Genomic DNA, 20,732 nt, shown 5'->3' with positions numbered 1-20,732 from the left:
GGGGCCAGAGAGATAGCATGGAGGTAAGGCGTTTGCCTTTCATGCAGAAGGTCATTGGTTCGAATCCCCGAGCCTGTCAGGAGCGATTTCTGAGCGTGGAGCCAGGAATAACCCCTGTGTGCTGCTGGTTGTGACCAAAAAAAGAAAAAATACAAGGCCAGGAATGCTTTGTGCCACCCCAAAATAAAGTGACCAACAAAACACAATATAATATGTCCTCTTACAACAAAAACAGTTGAGAATCACTTCCTGAACTATCAACCCAAATATATTCACAATCCTGATCCCAAAACTTCAAATTTCAATAGATTTAAAGGAGGCCTAAGAATTGATTGTTAAAAAGCAAAAAAATGATTCTTGGTAATTGAATACTGATAATTCAAATATTGTTCATTATGCTAACATTTAAATATTTAATTTCTTGATACAACCAAAGGAGTTTTTAAATATAAGGAAAGGTAAATAAATTCTCATTCATTCTTGGTAGCATTTCAAATTATATCAAATACTCTAGAGCAGGGGTCCTCAAACTTTTTAAACAGGGGGCCAGTTCACTGTCCCTCACACCATTGGAGGGTCTGACTATAGTAAAAACAAAACTTATGAACGAATTCTTATGCACACTGCATATATCTTATTTTGCAATGAAGAAACAAAAGATACAAATACAATATGTGGCCCGCGGGCCATAGTTTGAGGACCACTGCTCTAGAGTAATTTAATGTTATCTACTAAAGTTTAAAGCCAACGTAATAGATAATTCTTCCATTATCCAACTAAATAGCAGTTGCCATTCTTGTGTGAAAGAAATTTTGAAACCCAGTAGACAAATATACATAAATATTTGTATATATATGTATATGTACAAGACAGTCCATTATATATCTTTCATGTATTTCTTGAAAGCCCTCTTAACATAAATATACTTACAAAATTACTTCCTGAACTTCAGTAGATTTGAAAAAGGCCTAGAAATCCATGTTATTGAAAATCTAAAAACTGATTTCATTAAACACAATGGTAAGTTAAAAAAATCACAGTGAAGCAAGTGTATAAAACTCCTGATCATTGCAATACCAGAGAAAGGAAGTACAAAAAGTTAAAAATAGGGGGCCAGGGGCCAGACATATAGAACAGAGGTAGAGCGTTTGCCTTGCCTGCAGCCGACCCAGGACAGATGGTGGTTCGAATCCCAGCATCCCATATGGTCCCTTGATCCTGCCAGGAGCAATTTCTGAGCACAGAGCCAGGAGTAACCCCTGAGCACTGCCGGATGTGACCCAAAAACAAAAATAGGGGACTAGAGCAGTAGCAATAACAATAGCTATAGTGGGTAAGGTGTTTGCCTTGCATATGGCCAACCCAGGTTCAATCCCCAGCAGCCTATACGGTCTCAAGAGCCTGCCAGGAATGACTTCTGAGTGCAGAGCCAGGAGTAACCCCTTAGCCATTAAGTGTGGCCCCAAAACCAAAAAAATAAATAAGTAACATTAATTTTTGGGTTTTTTTTTTTTGGTTTTTTGGGCCACACCCGGTGACGCTCAGGGGTTACTCCTGGCTATGCACTCAGAAGTCACTCCTGGCTTGGGGGACCATATGGGACACCGGGGATCGAACCGCGGTCCATCCTAGGCTAGCACAGGCAAGGCAGGCACCTTACCTCTAGCGCCACCGCCCGGCCCCGTAACATTAATTTTTAATGTCCATAAGATATATAAGATTTTACTATGTACCTAAGTAATTATATAATCAAAATTTACTAAACCATTGAAGACACTATTCAAACCTCCCCAACTTCATATATCATGGACTTCCAGTCCATTCTCAGGGACCAACTCTACTGGTCTAACAAGGTAAGTTGGTCCCTTTAGAGTCAGGCAGATGGATTACATGCTTGACATGCACAGGTTCCAGGTTTAATCCCCAATATTCCAGGACTCACCCTAAGAAAAAACAGGGCTACCCAGTGTAGCCCTGTTAGTCCCCAACACCTCTGGACGTACCTCCAAAACCAAAACAAAACAAAAAGTTGCTTTGGTCACCACTTAATTTGATCCTCCTTTTGGGAAAAGTAACTTAGCTAATGATAGTAACCCCAGCACCATGATGCAGATAGAAGAAATTGAGGGTTAAGGTGACTATATAGTTCTTTTCATGTACTAGTACTGGCTCACTTACCCAATCTTGGAGAGAAAGATAAAGATCAACATATCACTGCAACAGATCATGTTTTTATTTTGGTTTTTGGGCCACACCTGGCAGCACTCAAGGGTTACTCTTGGCCTGCACTCAGAAATCACTCCTGGCAGGCTTGGGGGACCATATGGGATGCCAGGAATCAAACCCCGATCTGTCCCCGGTTGGCCGCATGCAAGGCAAATGCCCTACTACTATACTATCACTCTGGCCCCCTGCAACACATCACTTTTTCGGGTTTTTTTTTTTTGATTGTTTGTTTTTGGTTTTTGGGCCACACCTGGTGACACTCAGGGTTTACTCCTGGCTATGTGCTCAGAAATCACTCCTGGTGGGTTGGAGATAGCATGGAGGTAAGGCATTTGCCTTGCATGCAGAAGGTCATTGGTTCAAATCCCAGCATCCCATATGGTCCCCTGAGCCTGCCAGGAGCGATTTCTGAGTGTAGAGCCAGGACTAACCCCTGAGCGCTGCTGAGTGTGACCCCAAAACCAAAAACAAAATAAAAAAAAAATCACTCCTGGCTTAGGGGATATATGAGACGCTGGGGGATCGAACCACGGTCCATCCTGGATCAGCTGTGTGAAAGATAAATGCCCTACCACTGCGCTATTGCTCCAGCTCCAATACATCACTTTTGTACTGGCTCTCTCTCCTGAGTAGAAGAGAGTAGTTGTTAGGGAACATAAAACAGACAAGAAATCCCTCTGCAGTTGGACCTATTAGCGTGCTAGGAATTTGTGCTGCATTCCCAGTTCTTCTCCAGAGTATTTTTTTGAAGGAAAGGGAGAAAGGTGTAGGAAACCTTAAGTTCAATCCAGACATTCATGAAGAGTTCAAATTTAAGTTAATAATATTTCATAGGCAACATGTGGCTCTGTTTTAAATTTAATCAGAATCCAGAGAAATAAGATGAGCTTTTAAATGGTACCCTTAAGTCCAATAAATGTTTTTATTAAGGAACAGAGAAAGTAGCAGGGGTTTCTTCTGGGTAGAAAACAGAGTACCGGGCCCGGAGAGATAGCACAGTGGCGTTTGCCTTGCAAGCAGCCGATCCAGGACCAAAGGTGGTTGGTTCGAATCCCAGTGTCCCATATGGTCCCCCATGCCTGCCAGGAGCTATTTCTGAGCAGATAGCCAGGAGTAACCCCTGAGCACCGCCGGGTGTGACCAAAAAAAAAAAAAAAAAAAAAACAGAATACCATAAACAGAAGCAGCAGCTTTGAACAGAGCTGCAGTCTATATGCAGAAAGAAAAAAAAAATATTCACACCACGCTCAAGAAAGAAGCAGCATCAAGAAAAAAGTAATAGGAAAAGAAAAACAAGTCTTATTTTAAACCTGGAGTCAACTGCACAACTCAGTGTGTGTGTATGTGTGTGTGTCTGTGTGTGTGTCTATGTGTTTGAGCCACACCCAGTAGTGCTCAGGAGTTACTCCTGGCTCTGCATATAGAAATTACTCTTGGCGTCGGGAGACCATATGGGATGCCGGGGATAAAACCCACGTCAGCTGTGTGCAAAACAAACCGTGCTATTGCAGAGCTATCACTCTAGCCCCACAGCTAAATTTTAGAGATATTTTTAGCTCTGGAAGAGACCATGAAGTTTGTCTGGAATTCTGGAAACCAGTATAACAAATAGGACAGAAAAAAATGGCCCCAAAACATAAGAATAACAAGAAGAGAGCAAAAAGATAACTCAGAGACTAGGCTAAATATTTCTTGGAGAAAGAATGGAGGGGCCAAAGTGGTAGATAATACAGCATTTGTCTCTCTTGCAGACAACCAGGATTCAACCTCTGGCACCCCATATTGTTCCCTGAATCCACCAGGAATGACTCTGGGACACAGAGCCAGGATAAGCCCTGAGCATAATCAGGTGTGGTCAAAAATCCAAAATCAAAACCAAAACAAAACAACAAGAATGGAGGTAAGAACCCAATTAGGATATACTAAAATCAAAAGAATTATAATGACAGTATAAAGAGGGGTTAATGATTGCCATTTTGGAAGCAAAAATGACTAAATTTGGTGAATTTAGTTTAGAGTACAGCCATTCTTACATTTAATTTTCCTTCTATTTAGCAATGTCAGGGATCAAGGAAAGCCTGAATTTTTAGCTACTTCTAAAATAAAAATACTTTCCTAAGTATATCTTTCAAATAAGTTTCCTAACAAAGACAAAAAGGAGGCATATAAAGCAGATACGTTCTCATTTTCCCAAATAGCTTTAAACATTGCACAAACACCTTGTTTTATGGAATGCAAATTTATGCTACTTCTTTTTTTCGGGGGGGGGGTTGGGTCACACCCAGCAGCTCTCAGGGGTTACTGCTAGCAGGCTCTGGGGACCATATGGGATGCTGGGAATCAAATGCAGGTACGTTCTGGGTCAGCCGCATGCAAGGCAAAAGCCCTACCACTGTGCTATATCACTTAGCCCCAATTTAGGCTACTTCTGTAGTTCAAGCAAAATAAAATTACTTCCCAGGAAAAATGAATTTTATCAGAAAATGATTGAATAAAAGAATACTGTATAACCAGTTCTCAATATGCAGATCAATCTACTTTATAACTATAAATTTTTGTGTTGTTTTGTTTTGAGTCACACAGGCAATGCTCAGGGGTTACTCCTTGCTCTATGCCATACCCAGTGGTGCTCAGATGTTACTCTTGGCTCTGTGCTCTGAAATCACTCCTGGCAGGCTCGGGGGACCATATGGGATGCCGGGGATTAAAACCAGGTTGACTGTGTGCAAGGCAAACGCCCTACTGCTGTGCTATCGCTCAAGAAAAATTAAGGCTTGCTTGGATTTCATGAGATTATGAAGAGACAAAATCTGAACCCAAACTTGTTTCAATCCTAAATCCATGGTTCTTAACCAATAAACTATCTATAACTGAAATCAGATCAATTCATTTTTTGGTTGATACTTCAAAAATTACAGTAATAAAATATATGATTTCACAACTCTGAATTACAGGAATAACAAACAAACATAATACAACCAAGGGCCAGAGAAGTAGCACAGGATTAACATACTTCCCTTGTATGTAACCACCCCAGTTCCATTCCTCGCTAGAAGAACCTGCACACTAATGAAAATTATACTAATGTTATTTTAAATCTGTGTATAACCTCTATAGTCTGTCTTGCTCTGAGTGACAGCAGCAGGTGTACATACCGTGTGCCAGAAATAGAGCAATGACCTAAATTTAACTCCCAGAGCTTCAAGCAGCAGAGCATGGCATTTATGAGTCACAGGCATCCAATCTCAAGATAAAATGTGATGCCCTCTAGTGATTTCAACACCTCACACGTAACACAAATCAGTGATAAGAAACATTTCTACAAAAATTATTTGCACTAATTTAGAAAAACAAAGCATTAGCTCGTGCAAGGCTAGTAGTCTATCACCGAGCCACATCCCTAACCTGTCTTGAATTATGTTTTGAGGCATGAATTCCTTGCTTAACATGAAAAATCATCCCATACTCTGTAGTTTCTCTTTTGCCATATTCTAGCCTGGGTTTTTCATAAACATTCCTCAATTATGAATGGCTATTAGACATGTGTGTCTTTGCACACCAAAAGTTGTATTCTTATAAAACCTAAATGAGGGCTGGACCACTGGTAATGGCCCCAAATCCCCCACCCCACCCCTCTTTTTATTTAATCCCTGTCATTTTTGAGCTAGAGAGATAGTACAGTGGGGGAAGCACTTGCTTTTTAAGCAATCAACCTGTGTTTGACCTCCAGCACCATATATGGTTCCCCTACCCTGCCAGGAACAAGCCCTGGAGCACAAGCTGAATGTGCTACAAATCCCAAAAGAAAAAGAAAAGATTATCACCTCCTTACCAGTATAAAAATATCTCCAGAGGCTGAGAATATAGCTCAGGAGTGGAATGCCTTAATTTGAATACATGAGGCCTTGAGTTTGATTACTATCTTCACAAACAAAATAGTTTCCTTTTTCCTTTTCTTTTTCCTTTTGGTTTTTTTGTTTGTTTGTTTGTTTGTTTGTTTGTTTTTGGGTCACATCCAGCAGTGCCCAGGAGTTATTCCTGGCTCTTACGGTCAGAAATCGCTCCTAGCAGGCTCGGGGGACCATATGGGATCCCGGGATTTGAATCACCGACCTTCTGCATGCAAGGCAAACAAACACTTTACTCCATGCTATCTCTCTGGCCCGTCCTTTTTTCTTTTACTGTGTGTGTGGGCGGGGGATGAGTCTGGGCCACAGTCAGCACTGATCAGGGCTTTCTCCTAGCTCTGCACTCAGCAATCACTCTTAGCAGTGATTGTGGTACCATATGAGGATTGATCCCTGGGTCAGCTGCCTACAAGGTAAGTACTTACCTTAACTCTGTCCTTTCTCTCCACCCCCTCATATTTAACCACCACTTGGTAACAACAAAGACATAATATAAAAAGTGATTCTAAGGGGGCCAGAGAGATAGCACAGTAGGTAGGGTGTTTGCTTTGCATGCAGCCAACCTCAGTTTGATCCCCAGCATCCCATATGTTTTCTCAAATCTGCCAGGAGTAATTTCTTGAGCCCAGAGCCAGGAGCTCTGCTGGGTGGGGAGGCCCCCTCCCCCCAAAAAAATATTCTAAGGGTTATGAATGGAAGGAAAATCCTTGCATTCAACTGGTGAGATAGAAATGATATAGTCAATATAAAAAAATAATATGAAAATCCTCAAAAATTTTAAATGAGGGGCCGGAGAGATAGCATGGAGGTAGAGTGGCCTTGGCATGCAGAAGGACAGTGGTTCAAAATCCCATGCATCCCATATGGTCCCCTGAGCATGCCAGGAGTGATTTCTGAGCATAGAGCCAGGAGTAACCCCTGAGCACTGCCAGGTGTGACCAAAAAACCAAAAAAAAAAAAAAAATTTTTTTTTTAAATGAACCAGAGAGATAGTTAAAGGTTCAAGGTGATTGCCTTGTATGTAGTTAACAACAGTTCAATCCCCAGCACCACAAAGCCTCTCAAGCACCACAGAAGACAACACCTTAGAGCACAGTGCCAGAAATAGCCCTGAGCAGTGCCTGGTATGGCCCAACTCTCTTCCCCAAATCTCCCCCCCCACAAAAAAAAAGCATGCTCAAGGGCTTATTGCATGCTTTGCATTCAGGAGGTATGGGGGTCATTCCACCACACCATTAGTCCTCTAACAGCACTGGGAGTGACCCTTCAGCACAAAGCCAAGAATAGCGCCTGAGCACTGTTGAGTGTGCCCCAAAACAACAACCAAAGAATTAAAAATAGAAATTCCATACAACCTAGTCATCCCACTTCTGGGTACATGCTTTTAGACTATAAAAACACTAATGGGGGGGGGGGCAAAATGAAAGCACAGACGTAGAGCAGCCTTGCACGCTGCCAACCTGGGATAGACCAGGGTTCAATCTCCATGCATCTTATATGGTTTCCCTGAGCCTCCTGCAGGAGCAATTTCTGAGCACAGAGCCAGGATTAACCCTGGACACTGCTAGGTGTGGCCCTAAAACAAAACAAAACCAAGAAGCAAAAAATCCCCACTAATCCAGGTGCACTAAGTAACTCCCATGCTCATTACATTATCAATGATAATAGTCAGGTGTGAGAAACAAAGTAAGGGCCACACATGGATGACTGATAGAGATGTGCTCACATATATAATACAATATTTCTCAGCTAAAAAGAAAGATGAACTCCTACTATGTGTAACAACATGAATCTTAGTGAAATAACTCAAAAGGAGAAAGAGAAATATTGGGCCCGAAGAGTTAGCACAGTGGCGTTTGCCTTGCAAGCAGCCTATCCAGCACCAAAGGTGGTTGGTTCGAATCCCGGTGTCCCATATGGTCCCCCGTGCCTGCCAGGAGCTATTTCTGAGCAGACAGCCAGGAGTAACCCTGAGCACCGCCGGTGTGGCCCAAAAACAAAACAAAAAACAAACAAACAAACAAAAAAATTACTTTCCTTTAAAAAAAAAAAGAAAGAGAAATATTTTCAGATATCACTCCTATGTGCTATGTAAACAAGTCAAATGACAAAGTAAAACAAAAATAGAATCTTTGAGACTGGAGAGATAGCAGGGAGGTAAGGTGTTTGCCATGCATGCAGAAGGATGGTGGTTCAAATCCCAGCATCCCATATGGTCCCCTGTGCCTGCCAGGGGTGATTTCTAAGCGTAGAGCCAGGAGTAACCCTGAGAGCTGCTGGATGTGACCCCCCCCCAAAAAAAAAAAAAAAAACAGACTCTTAAGAATGTTAAGAGTGGGGCCAGAGAGATACCACAGCGGCGTTTGCCTTGCAAGCAGCCGACCCAGGACCTAAGGTGGCTGGTTTGAATCCCAGAGTCCCATATGGTCCCCTGTGCCTCCCAGGAGCTATTTCTGAGCAGATAGCCAGGAGTAACCCCTGAGCACCTCCGGGTGTGGCCCAAAAACAAAACAAAACAAAACAAAACAAAAAAAAAAAAAAAAGAAAGAAAGAAAGAAAGAATGTTAAGAGTAAATTAATGGTTAACAGAATGTATTGGACAAATTGGGTTCTAGGATTATTTGTGTTGAGAAGGATAGAATGGGTAAACTAGAGCGTATAAATAGACAGATGCTGATATCAAGTGATAGCCAGCTGCAATGTGTTAAAAACAGTATATTTCAGGAAAAAAAAATTTAGGGGCTGGAAAGATAGCACAGAGGGTAAGGCATTTGCCTTACATGCATCCAACCAGGTTCTATCCCCCCTATGGTCCCAAAAGGTCCCATATGGTGTCTCAAGCCTTCCAGGAGTGATTTTTGAGCACAGAGCCAGGAGTAATCCATGAGGGCCACCAGGTATGGCCCGAAAACCACACACACACACACACAAAATTTTTTTTTAAATTAGGAAGTGTTCTAAATTTAACAATAAGGTAAAAATAACAATAAATTATCACCAAAATTATTTGCAGAAAATCTCTCAGTGAAACAAAAAGTTTGGTCCAATGGATAGTAAAAGAAAACAAACAAACCAAAAATAAACCAAGGATTTAAGTACTTTGGATTTCTAGGTGAAATGGCACCACCTACAGTAAAATCAGTATATAATCCACCAGGTCCATGAGCTTTGAAACAAGTGATTCTTATTAGATTTTTTTAGTGCCTAGTATGTGGGGTGCTGGTGATATAGCTAAGTGGTAATGTACTTGCTTGGCATGTGTGCTGAGTATGGGCCCCCACACCACAAATTAAAAATAAAAGAGAAATGACTTGCAATTACTTAAATTTTAATGCAAAGGATTATTTTGTACTATTTCAAATTCACAAATATTCACTTAAAATTAGCTTAACAGCAACCATACTGACTTTTAAACCACTTTACTATGGAAACTCATATATCACTAAGTTCTCCTTTTTATGGACTGGAGCAATAATATAATGGATAGGGGATTGCCTAGCATGCAGTCAAAATGGGGTTGGTCCTCGGCATCACTTACAGGACAAGATGAGTGGAGAGCCAGAGGTAAGCCCTTAAAATACTGCCAGGTCTGACCCAAAAGTGAAACAAAACAAAACAAAAAAAAAAGAAAAAATAGAAAAAAATTCTCTTCTTTTTTTGTTTTTTGTTTTGTTTTATTTTGGGGTCACACCCAGCAGCACCCAGAGTTGAGGAATATAGACACCGAGATCCAAAAGGCCCAAAGAGGTTTAATTGACATATACATGTACATAAGTCATAAGCTCAATATTAGCAATACTAAAAAAGCTAATGTAGTTCTTAGGTTCTGCTATTATAATGCAGGATTTCTAGGTCAAAGTAGAAAGAATATAAAACATCCCAATGGCCCATTTAACAAAAAGGAAGAAGGAAAAAAAACCACTTCAATACAGAAATATGGGGGCCAGAGAAAGAGTATTGTACATCATCAATCCAAAAAAATCAGAAAATAAAGAGAAAAAAAAGAGAAGAAAATGGATTGAAGAATTATTTTTAATTTCTTTTCTTATAATAGTGTCTTTGTTTAAGCATCGTGATTATAACATGTTGAAAATCAGAAAATAAAAAACATAATAGTATCTTACCGATATCATTAGCAAGGGAATTTGGGTCAGAAGTCCCCCAGGGTAGCTTTCAAACTCTCCTGGAGACGATAGGCTCTTTGCAGCAGTGCCTCCAGTTTATGGATAAACTCCAGAAACTAATAATATCCTACAAGGAGAGAAAAAGTACACACACAGCAAACATTACATTGCAACAGTGAAATTCCAAACATTTTTTACTTCTAAATAAAAATCAGACAAAGTCAAAAAAAAAAAAAAAAAAAAGTACTGCAGAGTGGTGAAAAGTTGCTAAGACACAAGTCAGGAGGGAGCCTGAGAGGGAATCCAGCAGGCACTGCACACGGCCAACCCAGGTTATTTGGTAATCTGCGTTTTAAAAAACTCTCCAGACAGTACAGGGGACTAAGGTGTTTGCATTGCAGGTGGCCAAAACCCAATTCAATCCTCAGCACTAATCTAAGCTCTACTCCCACCTCAAAAAGATTTCAGTTAGAAACCATGAAAATCGTTCCAAGTAGTAAACCATCTGCCTGGCAGGAACAGAGTCCTAGCATCTCAAGACCCACCCAGAAATAAACCTAGTGTTCCCTCCAAGCACACCACTAGGTAAAGCCTTTATTATTAAAAATATTAAAAATGGAGACAAAACAATAATACAGCAGTAGGGTATTTGCCTTGCACATGACTGACCCAGCTTCAATCCCTGTCATCCCATAGGGCTCCCCAAGCACCACCGAGAATGATTACTAAATAACCCCTGAACATTGCTAGATGTGGCCCCACCCAAAATTAAAAATATATTTCGGGGGTTTTTTGTTTTGTTTTGGATTTTGGGCTACACCCAGTGATGCTCAGGGGTTACTCTTGGCTATGTGCTCAAAAATAGCTCCTGGCTTGGGAGACCATATGGAATGCCAGGGGATCAAATCACGGCCCGTCCTATGTTAGCCACATGCAAGACAGATGCCCTACCACTTGTGCCATTCCTCTGGCCCCTAAAATTTTATTTAAAATAATCCTTTAGGGGCCCGAGAGATAGCATGGAGGTAGGACATTTGCCTTGCATGCAGAAGGATGGTGGTTCGAATCCGGACATCCCATATGGTCCCCTGAGACTGCCAGGAACAATTTCTGAGCATATTCAGGAGTAATCCCTGAGCGCTGCCAGGTGTGACCCAAAAATAAACAAAAAATAATCCTTTAGAAACCGTATGTGGCTAATCTCAATTTCTTAGAAAAATCAGAAAATTTGATGATGAGCTAGCTGTACATCTGGAATTTAACAACTAACCTGAACAGAAAAACTCAATTTTTAAATAATACCAAATGGAGAAAAAAATAGTTCTCTTAACTGCAACAAACAGTGAGTATACTAAATCAATATTTAAAGCAGTTTGCTTTTTTCCCCAATATTATGAAGACAACTCTCAAATAAATCACCCTTACATCAACACTCTCTTCAGCAATGGCATCTCCTGCACCCAGTTTAATGGAACCACAGGCCTCGTCTTCAGCCTGTCTATGTCGAAAGGTGAGAGCTTGTTCCCATCGACGCAGAGCCTCTTCAAACAATTCCATACCTAGAAGGAAAATTAGAACGTTAGAAATAAGCAAAGCCAATATCCAAATACAATCATTTGGAATCTGAAATGCTTCACATATAGTTATCATCAATAAAATTATATGATTTGAGGATTAAAGAATCATTTTATAGAGGATCAGAGAGATAGTAAAGCGGCTAAGGTGCTTGCCTCAAAAGCTGCTGACTGGGATTCAATGTCCAGCACCACATATGGTCCAACATCCCCACCAAGTAGTGATGCCTGAGTGCAGAGCCAGGAGTAACCCCAGAGCACTGCTGGGTGGCCCAAAAAGCTAAATAAATAAATAAATGGATAAAAGAATAATTTTATCATATCTTGGAGCATTTCTTAGTAGAATCTTAATGTTGTCCCAAAGGAATTTGAACTTGACAATTCTAGTCAACCAAGAGGTTTTTTGAAAATGCACCTCAACTATTCAAATTTAACTATAAAAGCATCATAAATTCGGGGCCGGAGAGATAGCACCGCGGTGTTTGCCTTGCAAGCAGCCGACCCAGAACCTAAGGTGGTTGGTTTGAATCCTGGCGTCCCGCATGGTCCCTCATGCCTGCCAGGAGCTATTTCTGAGCAGAAAGCCAGGAGTAACCCCTGAACACTGCCGAGTGTGGCCCCAAAACAAAACAAAACAAACAAAAAAAAAGCATTATAAATTCATCAAAAGTCAAAGTTTTTTTTTTGTTTGTTTGTTTGTTTTTTTGGTTTTTAGGCCTAACCCGGCGGTGCTCAGGGGTTACTCCTGGCTATCTGCTCAGAAATAGCTCCTGGCAGGCACAGGGGACCATATGGGACACCGGGATTTGAACCAACCACCTTTGGTCCTTGATCGGCTGCTTGCAAGGCAAACACCGCTGTGCTATCTCTCCGGGCCCAAAAGTCAAAGATTTTAAATTTTTACAACCATATACTTAGGATTCCTAAATTAAAGAGAAAAGAAGTAGAAGAAATTAATTGGAGAGAAGCCCTGAGGACTGGAGCAGCAATACAGCAGATAAGTTGCTTGCATTGCTAGCAGACAATCTGGATAAAATTTCCAGCATTCTATATGGTGCCTAGAGCATTGCCAGGTGTAATTTCCTAGTACAGAGCCAGAAGTTAACCCCTGAGTACCCCCAGATATGGCCCCCCAAAAAAAGAAACTGAGGATTTTAAGTTCTCACTGTCAAGAGTAGACAGTACAACTAAGAGAAAAGATAATAGCAAATAGAAGTATTGGTCCATCTTTATTTCATCAAAAGATATCTTAAATTGCTGGATCAGAGTATTAGGATATTTTTAAAATCCTGTTAATAGAAATTTATGTGCTACATATGTGTCCAGATTTTGTTCCAGACTACAAAGTATATGTTTTTAAAATGATTCTGCATCGGGGCCGGAGAGATAGCATGGAGGTAAGGTGTTTGCCTTTCATGCAGGAGGTCATCAGTTCGAATCCCGGCATCCCATATGGTCCCCCGTGCCTGCCAGGAGCAATTTCTGAGCATGGAGCCAGGAATAACCCCTGAGCACTGCTGGGTGTGACCCAAAAACTACAAAAAAAAAAAAATGATTCTGCATCAAAAAAAGGCCAAAATATTCAAAATTTCAACATTTCTAGACATGCAAAAGATCTTTAAACATTGCTTTTGTGGGACTGGAGAGACAGTACAGTCCCGGTATCAATACCTCTCTGAGCACCATCAGGACTAATTCCTGAGTGTAGAGCCAGAAGTAACCCTTGGGCATCGCTGCATATGACTCAAAAATCAAAACAATAATAATAATAAACAATAATAACAACAATAACAATAAAATGGCATATAGATTCAAACAGAATAGATAAGAGCAGGGAAAAGCATTTGAAAAAAAAATGCAGGAATAGCTGTAGAGGCATATTGCTTTGCCATGGCTAAACCAGGTTTAATCCTAAGCATCCCATATGATCCCCCAAGCACCACCAGTTGTAATTCCTGAGTACAAAGCCAGGAGTAACCCTTAAGAATCACTGGGTGTGCCCGTCCCCCCAAAAATAGAAAGGAAAAAAATCAGGGGATCAAAGACATAGTTCTGCTGGTAGGGTGATTTAATATCCAGCACTCATTTTGGTCCCCTAAATTCTGCAAGGAATGATATCAGAAAGCAGAGCAGGAGTAAGCCCTGAACACTACTGGGTGTGACCTACTCACCCCCCCCCAAAAAAGATAAGTGGGGCATAGGGAGATAACTCAAAGGATAGAAGCAAAAGTATGCAGTTTTGGTTTAAACTTAGAAACTATATGGCCTCATGAAGAAGGGAGGGAGGGAGGGAGGAAGGAAGGAAGGAAGGAAGGAAGGAAGGAAGGAAGGAAGGAAGGAAGGAAGGAAGGAAGGAAGGAAGGAAGGAAGGAAGGAAGGAAGGAAGGAAGGAAGGGAGGGAGGGAGGGAGGGGAGGGAGGGGAGGGAGGGGAGGGGAGGGGGGAGGGAGGGGGGATGGGGGAGGGAGGGGAAGGATGGGGGGGAGGAGGGATGAATGGAGGAAGTGGAGGGAGGAATTGGAGGGAAGGGGAGGGGAGGAATGGAGGAAGGGAGGGAGGAGGGAGGGAGGAAGGGAGGGAGGAATGGAGGAAGGGAGGAAGGAATGGAGGAAGGGAGGGAGGAATGGAGGAAGGGAGGGAGGAATGGAGGAAGGGAGGGAGGAGGGAGGGAGGAAGAAGAGAGAGAGTGAGGGAGGGAGGGAGGGAGAGAGTGGAAAGGAGGAAAGTCTTTCTAGTGAGACTATCTAGTTAAATGAATACCAAGATGGGAACTTTTTTGCTATATTTTATATAGCAAATATTTACATTTGAATTTAAATATTTTCTGGAGAGGGAGGGGGTGGAGGGAGGGGAGGGAGGGGGGTGTGGGAGGGAGGGAGGAGGGGAGGGAGAGAGGAGATGTAGGGAGGGAGGGAGGGAGGGAGGAAGGGAGGGAGGAATGGGAGGAAGGGATGGGAGGAGGAGGGAGGGAGGAGGGTGGAGGAGGAGGGAGGGAGGGAGGGAGGAGAAGAGAGACGAGGGAGGGAGGGAGGAGAGAGTGAAAGAGGAAAGTCTTTCTAGTGAGACTATCTAGTTAAATGGAATACCAAGATGGGACACTTTTTTGCTATATTTTATATAGCAAATATTTACATTTGAATTTAAATATTTTCTGGATAAGGGCCAGAAAGATAGCACAGCTGATAGGGCTCTTGCCTTGCACACAGATGACCTGGGTTCAATCCCTGGCATCCCATATGGTCCCCTTGAGCACTGCCAAGAGTGGTGAGTACACAGCCAAGAGTAACTCCTGAGCAACAGTTATGGCCCAAAACAAAGTAAAAACAAAACAAAAACAAACAAAAATTTTCTGAATTAAAGAAGGCTATAAATGATAGCTACATAAAATAGACTAAATTGAGTAAGTATAGCAAATTGAATGAAGTCCTCCCAAACAATATCAGGCTCTAATATCTGGAAACTAAAAAAAGTTACCTATGAAGGTCTTTTGTAATTAAATTGAGGATTAACTAGTAAACTCTAAATCTAACTATGGTAGATTAAGATTTATAAGAAAAGTAGAAGACTATATATATATATGCATATATATATATATATATATATATGAATACGTAATTTGGAAAAGTAAAGATTGCATTCCTGTGGCTACAACCAATAAACACTAGCAGCCACCAGAAGCTGAGAAGGAAGAAAGAAATAATTCCCTAATGCTCTCTAGAAGGTGCGTGGCCCTCATGACACCTTGGTCTCAGTTCAGTGAGAAGGATTTCAGACTTGTTTTTCCTGGCCTCAAATTTCTGTTGCTTTAAACCACCAAGTTTATGATAATCTATTACATTACACTCAAGAAACTAATACAGTGAATTCTTGAAATAGACTAGTGAGACAGTTCAAGGGACTAGAGGACATGCGGGAGGCCAGGGGTTCAGTCTTTGACATCACTATGATCCCGGGAGCACTACCAGGAGTAACTCCTGGAACACTTTCAAGGGCTGTCCCAAAACACAAAATACGTAAATAAATTTATCTTTTCTTTCCTTACAAAATTTCATTGTTTAATTTCACATTAAACAAGAGCATAATATCTTAGAACTTTAGCATGTGATTCCTACCCATCAAGTATAAGTTCTCAGGAGTGGTCACAGGAATGTTAACAAGTTTAATATCATCTTCATCTGCTTTGTCCCAGGAATTGGAATTGCCGCAGGCACAGCTATGACAAGAATTGACACTCTGGACCTAAAATTAACATTGACAGAAGTCACTTCAAAGTCTCTTTTGTGACCTTTTATAACTATCAATTATTCAAACAAAACCTATTGCTGGTGAAACACTCCATGTAATTTCTGAAGTATTAATTGCATGAAGAACTAATTGTGGGGCATAGGACTTAGGAATAAAGCACTTGCCTTCCATGTGAAATGTCGCCCTCTGTTTAATTCTCAGCCCTGAAAACAATAATAAAATTGCTACAAGCCTATAAGTATCCTAAGCACTTGTTTACTCAAAAATATTTTTTGTTTGTTTTTTTTGGGCCACACCCAGCTGCACTCAGGGGTTACTCCTAACTATCTGTTCAGAAATAGCTCCTGGCAGGCACGGGGGACCATATAGGACACAGGGATTCAAACCAACCACCTTAGGTCCTGGGTCGGCTGCTTGCAAGGCAAACGCTGCTGTGCTATATCTCCGGCCCCAAAAATAGATTTTTTTAAATTCAAAATATATTTCAAATATAGATCAGGAGCCTGGAGAGACAGCACAGTGGTGTTTGCTTTGCAAGCTGCCGATCCAGTACCTAAGGTGGTTGGTTCGAATCCCGGTATCACATATGGTCCCCGTGCCTGCCAGGAGCTATTTCTGAGCAGACAGCCAGGAGTAACCCCTGAGCAATGCCACGTGTGTGGCACAAAAACCAAAATAAATAAATAAATAAATAAATAAATAAATAAATAAATAAATATAGATCAGTTCTTTCCATCAAAACTCAGATAAGTATCTCTATATCATTTGCTATTTATACTTTTACTTATAAATTTCATCTGTACCGTCTGTTATTAGGTATCTAGTTTATTTTTCTTTTAGAATGTGTTGCATTATGTTGTTGATCTGCTACATGATAAGTAAAATGAAGAAGCCTCTATATCATCTCCCCTTCCTAGAAAGATCTGGTGAGCTATGATGACTCACATCACCAACCCCAATTTGACACTCTAGGTGGAAAATAGATGCATAAATTCATCTACTCTTGGGAGATTCCACCTGATTATTCATTTGGTTATCTCAAAAAAAAGAAGCTCTTCATTTTCCCCACTACTCAAACAAGAACATCAGAAGTGGGCCCGGAGAGATAGCACAGTGGTGTTTGCCTTGCAAGCAGCCAATCCAAGACCAAAGGTAGTTGGTTCGAATCCCGGTGTCCCATATGGTCCCCCGTGCCTGCCAGGAGCGATTTCTTAGCAGACAGCCAGGAGTAACCCCTGAGCACCGCCGGGTGTGACCCAGAAACCAAAAAAAAAAGAACATCAGAAGTCATTTGTAACTTTTCTTCCAAAACCTCACACCCAGAACCAAGTGTTACAGACCTAACACCTCCTTTCCCATTCTATCTTATTCTAATCCTGTCATGGTCATGACCCTTACTGACAGATTCACTAAAAGGCACAAAATGCAGGGGCTAGGGATGGTGCTCAGCAGTAGAGCACATGCTCTTCATTAAAATCTCCTGCTCTCCTACCCCAAAAAGGAGCAAAAGGACAGAGCGGCAGTACAGCAGGGTGAGTGTTTGCCTTGCATGTGGCAGACTAGAGTTCCGTCCCTGTCCCCTGAGCCTGCCAGGAGTGATTTCTGAGAGTAGAGGTAAAAGTAACTCCTGAACACCAATAAGTGAGGCAAAAAAAAAAAAAAAAAAAAAAAAAGGTGTGGAGGGGGGAAACCTAATAGATCAAAAATGTGAATTCAGTCACTCCAGGCAGGCACGAGGGACCAATTGGGATGCCATTATTCAAACCACTATCTGTCCTAGATCGCTGTGTGCAAGGCAAATGCCCTTATGCTGCACTAACTCTCAGTCTCATTTAAGGATTGTTTTATTTTGTTTTGTTTTGTTTTTGGGCCACACCTGGTCACGCTCAGGGGTTGTTCCTGGCTCTGCACTCAGAAATCACTCCTGGCTCAGGGGACCATGTGGGACACCAGGGGATCAAACTGCGGTCCATTCTAGGTCAGACGTGTGCAAGGCAAACACTCTACCGCTGCACCACCACTCCGGACCCCCATCCCCCATTTAAGTGATTTTAAAGAGTTGGCAATCTATCATAAATTTCTTTTTTCTATCTGTTAAGAACAGCTTCCAAATCAGGGAGAAAAGCTCTGGGATCACAGGAAAAATTTACTGGCATCAAATGTACCCCCAATCCAAGGGGATTTTTAGGCACTTAAGAATGGAATAGGGGTTAGAGTGATAGTACAGTGGGTAGGTCATTTGTCTTGCATGAGGCTGAACCAGGTTCAATCCATGACATCCCATGTGGTTCTCTAAACCTGCCAGGAGTAATTCCTAAGTGCAGAGCCAAGATTAACCTCAGAGTACCATTAGATATGGCTCAAAAACTAAAAAAAGGAGAGAAATAAAAAGAATGGAACAGTTATATACCATTGAAATACAAAAATAACAGGGAGGGACAATACAATGGGTAAAGTGCTTGCCTTGCATGCAGCTAACCAAGGTTTGATCCCTGGTCATCCCATATGGTCCCTCAAGCACCTTCAGCAGTAATTCCTGAGTGCAGAGTTATGAGTAACCCCTGAGCATCATCAGGTGTGGCCCCAAAACCAAAACAAAATGAAAAAATATATATGGTAAAAATATATGGAAAACAAAATGAAAAAATATATATGGGAAAAATATATGATAAAAATATATGCTGGGGGATCAAACTGCAGTCCATCCTAGGTTAAAGCGTGCAAGGCAGATGCCCTACCACTTGTGCCACTGCTATGGCCCCACTTTCTACCTTTAAAAAAAAAGGGCTGGAGCTATAGCATAGTGGTAGGTGTTTGCCTTGCATGCCGCTGACTCAGGATGTATCTGGGTTTCTAGTATAACTGAGCACCAAATTAGGGTGTATCCAAGAATCCCTGCCTGGATGTCCCAGCATTGGGGCATCCACACCGTTCGCGGGTTCCTCAGGAAGAGAATGTACCTGGGTTTGATCCCCTGCAACCCATATGGTTCCCTGAGCCAGGAGCGATTTCTGAGCACATAGCTAGGAGTAACCCCTCACTGACACCAGGTGTGGCCCAAACTCCCCCCCCCCCCAAAAAAAAAAGGTATAAAGTGTATTTAAAGTGTAGAAAAGAAAAAAGGAACTCTTCACACGGGAGTTCGACGAGGACTAAGTATAGGAATTTGTATAGGACTTAGTGTTAAACCAAGTTCTCAAAAACACTTTCATTACACCTTTTTCTGCCTCTTTAATAGCATATACATCTTTAAAAATATACCAAATATAAATATCATAAAAATATATACCTTAATATACATATCTTAAAATATATTAAATATAAATATATTTAAATATACCAGAAAAAAATAAATATCTTAAAATATACCAAGTCTAAAAATATATTTTAAACAATCTCTTTGTTTTGTTTTGTTTTGTTTTGTTTTTTGTTTTTGGGTCACACCCGGCAGCACTCAGGGATTACTCCTGGCTCTATGCTCAGAAATCGCTCCAGACAGGCTCAGGGGACCATATGGGATGTCGGGATTCGAACCACGGATCTTCTGCATGCAAGGCAAATGCCTTACCTCCATGCTATCTCTCCGGCCCCTATTTTAAACAATCTTACATTAAATTTCATTCCTCACTTCAGTTAATACTATATTCAGGGCTGAAGAGATGATATAGAGTCTGCCTTCCATGTGGCCAATTTGAGTTTGATCCTTGTCATATTATATGGTCCCAAAGTGCCAGGAGTGATCCCTGAGCAAAGAGCCAGGAGTAAGCTCTCTGTTGGGTGTGGCCCAAAAAACAAATAAACAATCAAATATTATAGTAATGTTCCTATAGAGGTAAGGAACTCCCCCCCCTTTTTTTTTCGTTTATTTTTTGTCTTTTGGGCCACACCTGGTGACACTCAGAGATTACTCCTGGCTCTGCTCAGAAATCGTTTCTAGCCGGCTTGAGGGACCATATGAGATGCTGGGATTCGAACCACCATTGGTCCTAGGTCGGCCGCTTGAAGGCAAACGCCCTACTGCTGTGTTATCTCTCTGGCCCCAGGAACTCCCTTTTAAGCTTAAGTAGGCTCACCAAATGATTTTCTGGTAACTGGTAAAAAGTCACTACATATCCCAGGTTTTTATCTTTTTTAAGAAAGCCTTTTTTTTTTTTTAAATTAACCAGTAGTTCACTAAGTGGTGGTCAGAAATCCTGCAGTGCTATGGATCAAATTCAGGGTCTCACACATGCAATGTACAAGCTCTACCCTTAAAGCAACCCTTCTAAATTTATTTTTGCAGGACAGAGTATTTATATTTACATAAAACTTCCACATCAACATTATTCTCAATGAATCCCATAAGCCACATCTCATACTCGAAGAAACTAGAAGTGGTTAAAAATTTAACAAAAGAGGGGCCGAGAAGGTGGCGCTAGAGGTAAGGTGTCTGCCTTGCAAGCGCTAGCGTAGGAAGGACCACGGTTCAATCCCCCAGCGTCCCATATGGTCCCCCCAAGCCAGGGCCGATTTCTGAGTGCATAGCCAGGAGTAATCCCTGAGTGTCAAACGAGTGTAGCCCAAAAACCAAAACCAAAACCAAAACAAAACAAAACAAAAAATTAACAAAAGAGGGGCCAGAGCGATAGCACGTTAGGGCGTTTGCCTTGCACACGG

At 41.5% G+C, this 20,732-nt stretch overlaps 1 protein-coding gene across 1 annotated transcript in view; it reads right to left on the bottom strand.

Moving 5' to 3' along the window:
• MIGA1 (mitoguardin 1) overlaps positions 1 to 20,732 on the bottom strand; it is a 76,713-nt gene that overhangs the window by 37,627 nt on the left and 18,354 nt on the right. Inside the window, 6 exon segments of the mRNA XM_049771482.1 lie at positions 2,345 to 2,350; positions 10,259 to 10,295; positions 10,297 to 10,371; positions 10,374 to 10,385; positions 11,684 to 11,817; positions 15,944 to 16,070. Of these exon segments, the coding sequence (XP_049627439.1) occupies positions 2,345 to 2,350; positions 10,259 to 10,295; positions 10,297 to 10,371; positions 10,374 to 10,385; positions 11,684 to 11,817; positions 15,944 to 16,070 (391 nt within the window).

This window comes from Suncus etruscus, chromosome 4 (assembly GCF_024139225.1).
Source record: "Suncus etruscus isolate mSunEtr1 chromosome 4, mSunEtr1.pri.cur, whole genome shotgun sequence".
Lineage (NCBI taxonomy): Eukaryota > Metazoa > Chordata > Mammalia > Eulipotyphla > Soricidae > Suncus > Suncus etruscus.
The sequence above is the reverse complement of the archived record's forward strand: the minus strand, read 5'-3'. Positions and strand labels throughout refer to the sequence as shown.